Below are 13712 nucleotides of genomic sequence, written 5' to 3'. Positions count from 1 at the left end.
TCTTTTTAAAGTTGGTTTTTGACCCAGTATGGATAAATCTTTTCCTTTTTATGATTGGTGACAGTCAGGATTAGGTGATGTTCAAGGTTTGAACTCAGTTTATAGTGATGACTAGACACTTGTCTCAGCTTTTAGTCTAATTAGAGGTTTTATATTATATATGCTGCTCAGGTTAGCAGCCTGTTACCTGAACAACTTAATGTGAATAATTTTGAGCAAAATACAAATCCTTCTAGAAGAATAAACCAAATTTAATCTTTCAGTTTAAGAAATGGTCATCTTAAACTTGCTGGGATGTTATGGATACATTCACATACATTGGTAGAGGATTCACAGATCATGGCATTCTGAAACTGGCATAAATGTGTGTTCAATAGCAGTGTTGAGCTTTTCTTCTAGGTAGAGTTCTTAAGGGAGATGGGTTAGTTACAAGTGCAGTCAGAGAGCCTTGGCCTGTTAGTTTAAGTACATATTTCTAGTCCTGGAACACTCTGGTTCATTAATTAGTGGATTAACCAAGCGAACAGAAATATTGAAAAGGGCATCTTCAGAGGAAATACATGCAGTGTCATAAGTAACAAAACAATCCAAAGATGGGAAAAAATATTTAGGACTTAAAAAGTCGTGCATTGTTTAGTGGTTAGGTTTCATACACCATGTCCATTCTTAGGCTGCCTTTCAACCAAAGCAATTTGGGACAATGGAAAATCTCTAAGGTGTTTTACTGTTACCTCATTTAATTTGGTATCCTGCTAATAATTATTATTCCATGGAGTTCTTACTAATATAAGTAGTGTGACTGCAGTCAGAACAGTAACTCATCAATACAGAGAAGTGCTTGGCTGTGTTTGAAGGACCCCTGTAGTTCCTCTGAATAGTCAGCAGCCAGTTTGAAACCTCTGGAACCAAAGATATAATTATTGAGTCAGCTAATCTGAAAGAAACTTCCCATAAATTACATGCCTGTGTCAAACTGTGACTACTTTTGGAGGATTCTTCAAATATTTCAGTAAAGGAGAATGGCTATCATACATTTTAAACACATTAACTAAACAGACAATGAGCAAGAAAATGAGAAATGCTTAACTGTGTAGAGAACTGGGGGAAAAAAGCAGCCACACTCCAAGCAATAGAAAGTTTCAGTCTTATTATTCTAAAAGCTTTGTGTGCTGTCACCTCAAGTGTGACTTGGTTCCTCTGGATTTACTGTACCAAATATTGCAATGGAGAGCTAGCCAAGCATCATCCAAAAGGCTGTGTTACTTACAGATGGTAGGCCTTGTACTTTGCAGGATGCAGACAATTGTCTTGGGACAAGTCACTTATCTTTGTGATGCTAGTATAATTCACTTATTGGATAACTCATACGATATTCATCACCAAGATAACATTTTAGGATCTCGATTAACAAATCATGTTATAAGTTTTATTAACAGATATATATTCATTGAATCGTAGAATCATTAAGGTTGGAAAATATTTCTAAGATCATCGAGTCCAACCATTAACCAAGGACCACTATATTCACTTATAAACCATATCCCTCAAGTGCTACATCCAGATGCCTTTTGAACACTTTCGAGAACAGTGACTCCACCACCCCCCTGGGCTGCATGTTCCCATCCCTGACTACCCTTTCAGCAAACAAATTTTTCCTGATATCTAATCTAAACCTCCCCTGGTGGAACTTGAGACCATTTGCACTTGTCCCCTTGTCATGTGGGAGAAGAGGCCAACCCCCACCTGGCTACAGCCTCCTTTTAGGCTGTTGTAGAGATCAATAAGGTCTCCCCTGAGCCTCCTATTCTCCAGGCTAAACAACTTCAGCTCTCCTATCTGCTCCTCATAGGACTTTCTCAATCCTTCACCAGTTCTGTTGCCCTTCTCTGGACTCACTCCAGCACCTCAATATTCTTCCTGAATTGAGGAGCCCAGAACTGGACACAGCACTTGAAGTGCGCCCCTACCAGTGCCAAGTATAGGAGAACCATCACCCATAGTCCTGCTGGCCACACTATTTGTATATGACAGATTGAATATCCCAGAATATTCTGAGTTGGAATGGACCCACAAGGATCATTAAGTCAAATTCTTAAGTGAATGACCTGTACAGGGATCAAGCCCACAACTTTAGCATTATGAGCACCATGCTCTAGCCAGCTGAGCTAGTGACTATGTGCCATTGTCGTCCTTGGCCACCTGGGCACAGCTGGCTCATGTTCAGCCACTGTGGATCAGCACATCCAGGCCCTTTTCCATGAGGCAGCTTTCCAGCCACTCTGCCCCCACCCTGCAGTGCAATCAGGGGTTGTGTGACCCAAGGGCAGGACCTGGCACCTGGCCTTATTGGACTTCTTACCATTGGCCTTAGCCCATTGGTCCAGCCTATCCAGGTCCCTCTGCAGAGGTCTCCCACTTTCCAGCAGATCAACATTCCCATCCAACTTGCTGTGATCTGCAAACTTACTGTGGGTACACTCAATCTCCTCATCCATATCATCAATGAAGATATTAAACAGAACTGGGCCCATCAGTAAGCCCCGGAGAACACCACTTGTGACTGGGTGCCAGCTGGATTTAACTCCATTCATCACCACTCTCTGGGCCTGGCCATCCAGTCATTTTTTACCCAGCAAACAGTGCACCTCACCAAGCCATGACCAGCCAGCTTCTCAGGAGAAAGGTGTGGGAAAATATTCCCCAAATGTGCACATACTTGAAAAGGCACAAACCCATCTGAGCAGCACAGGTGGTTACAGTTTAAACAAGCATCTCAGGAGTTTGAAAAATGATTAAAAAATGCCAGCAGGTAGATGGAGTCATATAGAAGAATGGTCTCAGTTTCTCCCTGCAGTTCCTTAGCTTGTGTGACCTGACCTTTTTTTCTGATTATAAAGGCAACTGTTAATCTGCACTAACAGACACGCCAGATAATTTCTTCTCATGACTAAATTTGCAAACCAAACATATCAGCAGAGGACACCTCTGTTATGAAAGTCACATTCAGGTGTTCTAGTCAGAACTTAAAGAAATGCTAACTCTCGTTATCAGAGAGATAGCACATGACTCTTGTAAATGGTGTTTATATTAAGATTTCCTGCCTTCTACAGGTGACAGTCATACCTGGATTGACAAAATATTAGTGACATTCCATGACACCTAGGAAGGTTCTAATATAAATTATATTTTGAATATATACAGAATCACTTATACGTCAAAATAATTTAATTTTGGAGTCATATATGAATATTGTGTTAATAACTATCATTTTGATAAGAATTTCAGGATTTTTCTGTCTTGTACATACAGGTTGAAGTCACTGACTGGATCACCTTCAGATTTAGAAAAGGATGGGGATGAGGAAGCAGTTCACAACTTCAAGTTTTTCAGAGCTCTGGCTCCTGAAAAGGTAGCAAATGTATATGACAAATTTATGTTCCATGTGACATATAGGAAATAAAATTTTATTTCTCATTTAAAAATTATCCATAAATAATATCCATAAATCTTTCTCATTCAATGGACAAGCTAGAACAAAAATGTAAAAACAGAGGGATCTAAGAAATGTCTGTGGTTTTCATTCTCATTTTTCACATTGTCAAATTTCAGTTTAGAAGGTAGCACAAACTGATTCACTGGTTTAAACATGTAAAAGAAACCCTAGAATTTTCTTCCACTTCAACAGAAAACCTAAATATCCTAAGTTTACTCTAAGGATGTGTGAAAATACTAGAATAACAGTGAATCCCTGGTTGCATACAATAGTTCTTTCAGGGTTCCTACAAAATCAGAAGCCAGGAGAGTTAGATTTCATTACATATGCTTTCTACAACTCTAATTGAATATCAGTAGAGCTCTTCCATCTTTACCTGGCTTTAACCTTAAAAGTCATGGGAATATAAAACTTCTCTCGGAGTTGTAGTAAGAATGCCTTAATTACCTTTTGTCTTCAGCTACTAATGCACTGACTTTGGCTTCCCTTGGTCAGCTAAAACCTATGGAAACTTTTGAGTTTGCAAGCAAAGAGGCTGGTGCAGTATTTGGGTTTCTTCCTATATATGAGGTAAGCACAAGTGTTTTCTACCTTTTGTGGTGATGTTCATAGCTCAGAAGCCATTAGGACTTGTACGCTATTACAGTGACACAGTGACATTCTGCTGTTAATTGTCTGCTTCTCAATTTAATTTTCTAACATGATTTGCATTACTACCTATCCAACTCCAATTCAACTTTGGTGGAAGCTTGAGACTCCAATTGAAGTGAGCATGCCAAACAGTGAGTATTGCAGATGTTTACTCCTCCTGTTCAACCTCATGTCATTAATGTTTTGCTCAGACTGGATTCTTTTAACCAGCCCCAGCCTATTGATTCCCATCTGCCTGAAGCTTTGAGTATTGTAAGGCAGTACTATTTTATGGGTATTAATGATCTGATCTATTGCAAGATGTCTAGCAAAGCTTCCTAGGTTTTTCTTCTATGGAGCAAGACCAGAGTATTCCACAGGCTTGTCTATCCCACATATCCTAGGATGAAAAGAATCACCCCTAGCAAAGGAGCTGATCCCTTTCTGTAGAGAGTGCCTAGAGAACTAACTTGGATCAGAGTTAGATGCTACATGGCTGGTTATGTGGGATTAATAGGATACTTTGCATTCCAGCTCTGCATTCTAGTACGTATCACCTAGTCCTTGTACATGCAGCATTACAGCATGTCAGAAAAAACTCAGGAGCACAGTGTTCAAGTAGTTGGCACATATGCTATTTTTCTGACCACTAATGTACTTTGGAAATCTGTCTTTTGTTTTCTTCCTGAAAAAGAAAATAAAACACTCTGAAGCCAGTGGCACTGCAATGGATTTACAACAAAATGAAATCAGACTTTTTCTGTAAGCTATGTGCACAAAAAGATATTTTTTGTCTTTGCTGTTACAAAATGCTGTCAGTCTGGTCTATTCACCTTAGTATGTTAATTACTTCTTGAAATGTTTTAAAGGTCTTCATAGGATCAGAGCTGAGAAGTCCAGTCACAAAGGACGGGAAAAGGATCTAGAGTCCATTGAAAACTTGAGTCAAGAGAAATAAATATAGTTTCATTTCTTCATTTAAGTGGATTAGCAGATTTCTTTTGTTATTTTTTCTCTGTTTTTCTTTTCAATTACATTTAAATCTATTTCATTATTAAGTAGAACATATAGAAAACAGATCTTCTATTCCAATCCTTCATGCAAGGAATAAATTCTAATAAAGCCAGTGTATAACTACATATTCAAAAGCCCCTTTGACTTAATGTATATTTGCTGACAGTTACTCTCTATGTCAAAACTACTGATTTCCTCTCTGCTTCAATTTGTCCAGCTAGAATTTCTGAATATTGAATATTACACTGCTTTTTTTCCTGCCAGATTAATCATAAAGTCAACAAAGAGTTACAACAAACAGCCCTGCTGTTTCTGCCTGTTCGTTCCTTGCTTTGGCTTTCAAAGAGTGTGTTCATCCTCTAAGCCAGAAGAGTGCTGCTGAACTCATATTCAATTAATTATCCATCATGATTCTGCAAATCTTTTCTTGCATTTCAGCATTCCAGGACAATGTCACAACATGACACAGAGCACAGAACACATTTTCATCCTTTGGCTAAGCATACAAATGGTGCCAAGTGTCTCACCTTAGTGAGAAACAAGGTAATTGCATATGCATATAAGTAGTGATAATGCATATAGCTAGTGATATTATTACCTACTATTTTGGGGGAAATAGCAGGTTTTCTATAATACTGGTATTGAATGATGTTTGATCTGCTGGCCTTCTTAAAAAGACATTCTTCTCATGAACTGAATATACAATGACTTGCAATTATTTACCTGCCTTCAACTTGTTTCAAGGCTATGATGGATTGAGGGGTAGCTGCAAAATATCTTGTGGGACTATATTTAAAATCCTTATGATCAGCTGTACCAGATCTGGCAGGGATTAATGTCATTTTCTCCATAGCAGCCTCTATGGTGCAGTGTCCTGGATTAGTAAATAAAAGTGTTGATAACACACCAGTGTTTTGGCTATTGCTGAGCAATGCCAGCACAACAAGAAGGTGCTTTTTTTCCCACCCCCAGTGAGTAAGCTGGGAAGGGACACACCTGGGACAGGTATGTACCTGTATATGTATGTACCTGTATATGTACCATATAACATCTTCATGGAATGGGGGAGGGAACCAAGATGTCCATGGTTATAGCGTTTTTCATCCCAAGTTGTCTTCCCATTATGTGTGCTGAGGCCCTGTTTCCCAGGAAGCGGCTAAACAAACATCTGCCTATTGGTGGTAAGCAGTGCTTGAATTACTTGTTTTGCTTTGCTTGCACATGCAGCTTTGCTTCACCTATTAAGCTGTCTTCATTGAGGCCCAAGAATTTTCTCACTTCTGCTCTTCCACATCTCTTCTCCATCCCACTGGGAGAAGTAAGGAAGCAAGAAAGAAACTGTGCAGGCACTCAGTGTCTTCCAGGCCCACCACATTAGCCAACCTTTTGATCAAAACTAAAATCAGACTTGTCTGACAAACCAAGTGGCATCAAATAAAGTGTGATTTGCCATTTACTACCTCTGTTCACTTCATCTGACCCATGATTTAGCAGTTAGTGTATGAAAGGTAACATTCTTGCAATTCTGAGTCCTGTATCATTTTGAAAGCTACAAAAATCTCTTTCAGTTACCTAAAAATTGCCTATTCTTCAAAGATTATTAAAAATGCACAGTTCAGGTTCAAAGAGATCCTTACCCATTTATTTTGATGCTCATATGTGTTATGTTTTATCATACATAATGTAATATTTCTCTTTGGCATTGTCCCTAATAAATACCCTAAATTATTTTATTGTAGTTGCAAGATGGAGATATCCCACTTCTCTTCAGTTTATTAACTGACTATTTAATTCCTCAAAACTGACTATTTACTCAATAATTTCTTTTTACCAAACTTTTAGCAGTGCTAGGATTTCAGAGGTTCTTGATTTTCAAATTATACCCTTTTCAGTCTTGCTTCCTTCTCGCTTCAGTTTTATTAATTGCCCATGTTTTCTAGGAGTTGACTTGTAGTCATGGCTATTCATGCCACTATATTCTCCACTGTGCAGAAACTATCCATAATGTAGTACTATTGCCAGTAAAAATCAAGTGTTTAATCCTATAGTGAGTGAAATAATGGAGAAGCTCTCAGGAGGGAAAGGAGGCAATCATACTGTAAGGAAAACTGTCCAAAATGCATGATGTGTGTGTGCTATCTTTATCAGCCTTCCACCCAGTCACTACCTGATTGTTATGCTATTTAAAGTGTGACAAAGTTAGAGTGCTATAAGTGCTATCAGATCTTTTTTTCATAATTCATTATATTAAAAAAACTGGGGTAGATCAGACCACATGTCATTGCTCAGCATTACTGTTTACTTCCAAACCCTAGGGCTTTATAAGCACCAAATGGAAACTGGTCCTGGCCCCAAACATTTTATACAGTGATATTATCCAACTACCTTTCTTAAAGGTCAAAAGAAAATCAGAGACATTTAATTTATTTGAACAGATAATCCACTAAGGCATTGCACAGAATTTATTAGAAGATCAGTTGTTTATCATGAGACTGGAAAAGAAATTAAGCACAGGCAAGTGATGTTTGCACCCACTTATCTTACAGCAGTCATTTCAAGGCTGGGTCTAGTACAAAGGTGTGTGTTAATTTTTGGGTTGGATTTCCTCTATGTTGATGCATTCCTTTGCAGGACGTTTTCTTTCTACCAGCATTCACAATTATACTGCACTTCAATGTTCCAGGTGAATGAGTTGTTTGATTGTTCCAGATCACTACTCTATTAAGGAAAGGCATCTTAACAGGACAGCCTCTTTCAGCATGGCAGAAGATTGTGCTTCTGCTGGCTGCAGTAGTTAGTTTGCCAGAATTTCATTACAGCCCTTGCCAGTGCTTTACAAAATTTGTGACGCTCTTCAGCTGCCCTCACCCACTGGGGCAGCTCAAGCTGAATGGCATCAATGGTGCCAGAACTCCGGGAACCAAAAGTCTTTGTTATGTACCCACCACTATAATAGCTTCCGTTATTTGGGCTAGGATTGGATGGAGAAGGCACACAAACATAGCTTTTATTTTGTCCTTCAATATATTTACCCAAACTTCTGTTCCCTGCAACCAAAATCTCAGAAGACACATTCACCAGCTGACTGGCCAGATGGCTAATTGAGGAATTCAATGCAGAAAAGACACCTGAGTTAAGGGAAGTTTTTGAAAGCGTGTAACCTAGTTCTATCCACCTTTCAGGATGTGCTTGTCCATGGATATCCAGAATTAGGCCCCCTGACATCTGTGATTTTGCAGTGGTCAAAAATCCCATATAGTCCTCCCAGGCCTGTTCTGCTTGGGGAATTCCAAAGGAGGCTTCTTCCTTTTCCCTGTTAGCATCCATCTTGAACCTCTGTAGGTGATTTATGATGATATGTGGGAAGAAGCCACCAGTAATTTTGTTGATTTCTTCAGCAAGAGCCTGAGCCACCTCTATAGTATACCTGTCTTGCTTGGTAGACACTTTGCATTTCATAGCATTTTGAATACTTCCAGGAGGACAGTCATGAGAGAAAATACAAGAGGATGTCTTCTCATCCCAACAGGCAGCCTCTCGATCAGGGATGTCTTTAGGTTCCAGTGACCCACCATGTGGGACAGAGAGAATGAGGTTCATGTTGCCCACTTGATATTCTGTGAAATTATTATAACCAAATATAACATCTTTGGTGCCAGTGACTTTCAAAAGCAAAGGTAAAATGGAAAGGAGGAATAAATACATATTCTTTATTTGCCTCTAGAAGACTCAGCAATATGGAATATATCAGTACCTACAAAAAAGCAAAAAACCAGAGTATAGATTACTTACAGCTGGGAAAACATGAGACCGTTCAGCTGGTATTGGCATAATTAGTTAATGATTAACCTATTTTAGTTTTATTCTACGTAGCACAAAGAAGAACACTTATATGAGAAACAGAAATTAACATGGCACTTAGTATGGCTAGATGTAACAGATGCAAGGGAAATGGCAGGCTACTGGACCTCCCCCATTTCCCCAGAAAACACAAACAATATTTGATCACCCTATGTGATTCCAGAAAATCAGCCCAGCAAAATATCTGATTTTTTTTTCTCATCAAAGACTTTTTTTTTTCATCTTTGAAATGTAAGAAAATTCTAACAGAACTTGATAAAACATCTGTATGTCACTGACCTGTGTGAAATATTTTTGTATTATTGATGTGGTTATATAAACTGGCGGCTGTGTCAGTCCAGACCAGCACTTGTGTGACCAGGCTTGTGTAAAATAATGAGACTGATAAAAATTGATTGCTGCCAAGCTCTGTCTCTAATTATGCTCCAGACTGAGTTACCTTAAGGCCTTTATAGATAGGTATTACTGAATGAATTAAGTAGTGACTCTTTTCTTTACTTTGCAAGTCTCCATTCTCTTCAGGTGACCAAAGATATCTTAAAACCCTTGCTAATTATTCCATTTTTTGGAAACCTGGAATTTAACAAGATGCTGACAGGTCTTTCTGATTTGAAGAGGGCAAACTGCCACTGAGAGGGCAGTGAGCACTGTGGAAGCACCTGCCATCAGCTGCCTACTCTAAGAAAGGGAGTAGGCAACTTCACCCAAATAATGCAGCAAAATATGATTTTCCTGCTAAGAGGGACTGCTGCTGGATTTTTAGAGACAATTACTCCTGCCCACTGCACTGCACTCTGAGGAGCCTGTAGCTAAAAAATCAACATCTATCTTCTGCTCTTTTGTCTGGGCTGAAAGTCCCATAAAAGTCTGTGAGCTAGAATCAGATCTCTAAGAATCTCAGATAGTTTTTCTGTTTTTGACAAAAGAATTTTTTTGTTTCATTTTAAGCTTTCATTTAAAAGGTCCTTTTAGTAGAGCTATTGGCTTAAAACAAGATTTTATCCAAGGCCCTGTATGGTTCATGTTTCCATAGACTTCCCTGAAACACAGACATTCACCTGCTAGTTCACTGCGTGCTACCAGAAACACTGAGGAAAGGAACACTGTCAAACATTATTTAAAATCCCTTTTCTCAGAAAAACAGACTACATATGCAGAGTGTGTAAGTCTAGGAATAGCTTACCTGATGTGCAGAGGGGCCCAGCACCAAGATAAATAAATCAACAGCAACAATTCCCCAGAGGCTGCTCACCTGTCCCAGGAGGACTTGAGGTTGTGTGTCTCGGGCTCTCTGTTAAATAGGATGGCACAGCTGCTCCTTTCCCACAGCTTGCCGAGCTGTTTGTGGTTATCAGCAGCAGTTCGCTTGCTGCAATTTCCTGTTAATTATTGCATCAAGCTGTTAATGCTGTTAATGCTACTAGATCATGCCTTAATGATCTATGGAGAGAGAGCTCTGTATAATTCCCAAACTGAAGAAGTCATCCTTGGCACAGCTCAAGTTCTGGACAGACTTGGAGAGTCTGGAGGCACCTGTGTTATTGTGAGGCAAAAAAACAAAAAAAAAGAGTAATTTAAAATGGTAGTAATGACTGCAAGACTAGTTTGAAGATTTACCTACAAAGTAAGAGTTTTTCCTGCCTCCGCGCCTCCGAAAGCGAAACTGAAGTGCCTTTTGCTCTGGGCTGCAGCTGAGGCTGTGTCCCAAGAAGCCTCTAGGGGCCAGGCTGAGCCATGCAGAGGCTTCAGCAGCACCTGCATGTGTGATTTCACAACGACAGATCACAAGGGAGAAATAGCCACTGGGATACCAGAGGTTAGCATGCTTTTGTTCTCTATATTGACATTACGTTTCCAGAGTTAAAAAAACTTGCCCCAAGCAGCACAGCCACGCTTAAGTTCAGAATAGCTACTACACTAAATAATCAGCAGATACCCATAACAAAACTGTTAACTAGATAATCTAGCTTTTTAATAACTTTACTAACACTATTCACATAATATTTTCGTGATAAATGAGGAGCTTTTAAAAACATTTCCTCTGCTACTAAATATAGTTTAAGGATGTCATCCTCTAAACTTCTCTCAAGTGTGTACAACTGTTCATAAATTTGCTGGTGGTACTAAAGTCTGGCTTCTTAACTAAGCCAAAAACGGTATGAGAATACATTCTCCAATAATAGAAATTTCTATAAAATACACATAAAGGGTGCAGTGAATGTAATGCTGCCACCTATCAGAGAAAAATCAAATTTCTTTTCTAAGAAATTGATTACATAGTTCAACTAATTTCCAAACCAACTTTTTGAGATAAAAGTGATCAGCTTCTTAAGCAGTGAAAACAATATAGTTGCAGTAATAAGAAATTCACTGAAATTTTGGAAAAATTAGTGTAAACCAGTAACCCAGTCTACTAATATCACCAAAGCTGATGGTCTCATTGTGAGCTTCAGCAAAGTGCTGGTTTTTATTCCAAGGATTTTAATTTTCTGCATGAAGACACTTCCAGCTGTGCCAGACACTGCATGGAAGGAAGTTTAGTAAAAATCTGTAAGATGTCCTTGCCCATTGTAGTGCACAGTGGGAACAAATTTAATTTTACTTTACTTGTCCGTGTAAAGGCTAAATGCTTACATCAGACAGTGATCCCACTTGCTCTCTTTAGGAGAGCTGTGTTGAGAAAGAAGCAGTTCTAGACGTTCTTCAGTGTTTTTAACTTAGACAACTATCTCAAATTTCTATTAGGGGTCAACAGGGCTATACACACAATGGCTCTTCTTTTTTTATTACATGACAGAAAACAGTTGCAAAGAAAACAAAATGTTTCTGCTATACTTTCTACTTCAAGATCTCTTTAAAATGCATTCTGCCAGTCACTATTACAAAACTGCTCAAGGAAAGAGAAAAACACACAGCAGAGATTTGGCATAGTAATTTCTAGTCTTACCAGTTCTCCTGATACAGGAGCTACTTGTGAAAGAAAAGAATTCTCTATATTAATATAAGTCAACTAACCATGATGCAGTGCTGCTTCCCTGTTTCATCTGGTACCAATGGGAAATAAAACTGCAATGCTATGGTATTCTTCAAGGGAATAACTCACCAAAATGTTACCATCTGACTACTTTCTTCCAAGAAACACTGTTGAACTTAAAGATTGGTATCTTTAGCCAGTTTTAAGTCGAGATAGCTCTACTGAAATCAACAAAGCCTTTGACTCATGGTATCAAGCTTCTGTTATCTTATAGAAGTTATGAGATGTCATGAGGGTGGGTCACATTGATTCATACATGGCTGAAGACATTTGTAATAAACTGAATGTTAAGGCATGTTGTGCTAACTCTTCAATTCCAAAGTATCCTTCCTTTCAGGTGAAGGAATTGAAAAGGAAAATCAGAGCTGGGCAAGAGTTCTGTAGTGCTGGCTTCCTTCAAGACAAGTTCATTGGCTCCAGTGCTTCTGACTCTGAGGTTCACCTTAACTATTTTAAACTATTTTTAATTTACAGAAAATAGTCCTAAGTGTTTTTAATTGAATTGCATGCAAGCTTTTGAATGATATTGGTACATCACATTGTCTACTCTGATTTCTGTTCTTCCCATGAGCACAGCAGTTTGACAGAAAAAGAAATGTCAGAAATGATAGAAGAACATATTCTTAAGAGAAGTGAACCTAATCCAAATGGATTCTAACTGCAGTTGGACTTAAAACTTGTGTAGTGTTTCATATGTAGTGAGAATCACGGAGTGAAAAAAGAATTGGCAAAGCAGAATTCAATCAATATTTTCAACATTAAAACATCTTATGCTATCACTGTGGCCTAGTTATTTCTATGCATTTCTTAGCTGAGAAATTGTAATTCAGATGTGCTCTTTCCAGAATGCACTGAATTTAAACTTTGCTGTCCACTGTCTGGAAACATTGCTTTCTACACAGCTGAGCAAATCATCCACCTCACCGAGCCAATCTAAGAACTGCACAGGCTTCCAAATGGCATGTAGAATTAGAAACTTCTATTTGGTAGATATTGGCCTACATTTACATCTAACTGCAAGTTTTGTTTCTATTATGCAAGCAAACCCTTACGATAACTGACAAGAAAAAGAACCTGTATCATATAATTGTAACTTCGACCATCGGTTCTTACATTAACCCCGGGGTTTCAGTGCTGTAACAACAACATCCGTGCCCCCTTGATCCTCGGCAGGCAGAAACCCGCGTCAGCGCCTCCCTTCCCCTCTCCTCTCACGCCATTGGCTGCAGTCCACTGCCCAGTTAAAACTCTGCGGGGCCTTTTGATTTCTGCGTATTTAACGTTTATAAATGTCACGTTCCTCTGGTTATCCACGAGCGGTGTCCGCCGCACGCCGGCTGTGAGAAATGCCGTGAAGAACGCACGGCCCCGCCCGCGCGGGGCACCATGGGGATCGTAGTCCCCGCCTGCGGGGCGGGGCCAGCGCTCTCAGCGCGCGCTGCTTGAAAGCCCCGGGCGGCCGCCGCGTGCCTGGCCGAGCTGAGCCGGGTCGGGCTCGGGCCGGAGGAGCCGCGGCTGCCCCGGCGAGGTGCGGACGGGGCCGGGCAGGGTCTCCGCGTCTTTCGCTCCTCTCGCCCCGCTGTCCCTCTCTCGCCCCACTCTCCGGGCAGCACCGACCCGCAAAGAGGTACAGCCGCCACTGCCGCGTGGGGAGGCGGCCCGAGCGGGATGCGCGGGGGC

At 39.9% G+C, this 13712-nt stretch overlaps 1 protein-coding gene and 1 long non-coding RNA gene across 2 annotated transcripts in view; one reads left to right on the top strand and one right to left on the bottom strand.

Annotated features, from left to right (window-relative positions):
* WDR64 (WD repeat domain 64) overlaps nt 1–5081 on the top strand; it is a 57134-nt gene extending 52053 nt beyond the window's left edge. The window contains exons 25-28 of the mRNA XM_054629851.2: nt 3310–3409; nt 3989–4063; nt 4242–4275; nt 4993–5081. Of these exons, the coding sequence (XP_054485826.2) occupies nt 3310–3409; nt 3989–4063; nt 4242–4275; nt 4993–5081 (298 nt within the window). The remainder of the gene's footprint in view (nt 1–3309; nt 3410–3988; nt 4064–4241; nt 4276–4992) is intronic.
* Nucleotides 5082–7564: 2483 nt separating this feature from the next.
* Nucleotides 7565–13393, bottom strand: LOC129118471 (uncharacterized). The gene is made up of 3 exons (XR_013181403.1): nt 13146–13393; nt 10251–10531; nt 7565–8891 (listed from the first exon to the last, which is right to left on the bottom strand). It is a non-coding gene; the product is annotated as an uncharacterized LOC129118471 (long non-coding RNA).
* Between the last annotated feature and the right edge of the window lie 319 nt (nt 13394–13712).

Source organism: Agelaius phoeniceus, chromosome 3 (genome assembly GCF_051311805.1).
Source record: "Agelaius phoeniceus isolate bAgePho1 chromosome 3, bAgePho1.hap1, whole genome shotgun sequence".
Taxonomy (NCBI): Eukaryota; Metazoa; Chordata; class Aves; order Passeriformes; family Icteridae; genus Agelaius; species Agelaius phoeniceus.
This window is presented reverse-complemented; position numbering and strand designations above follow the sequence as displayed.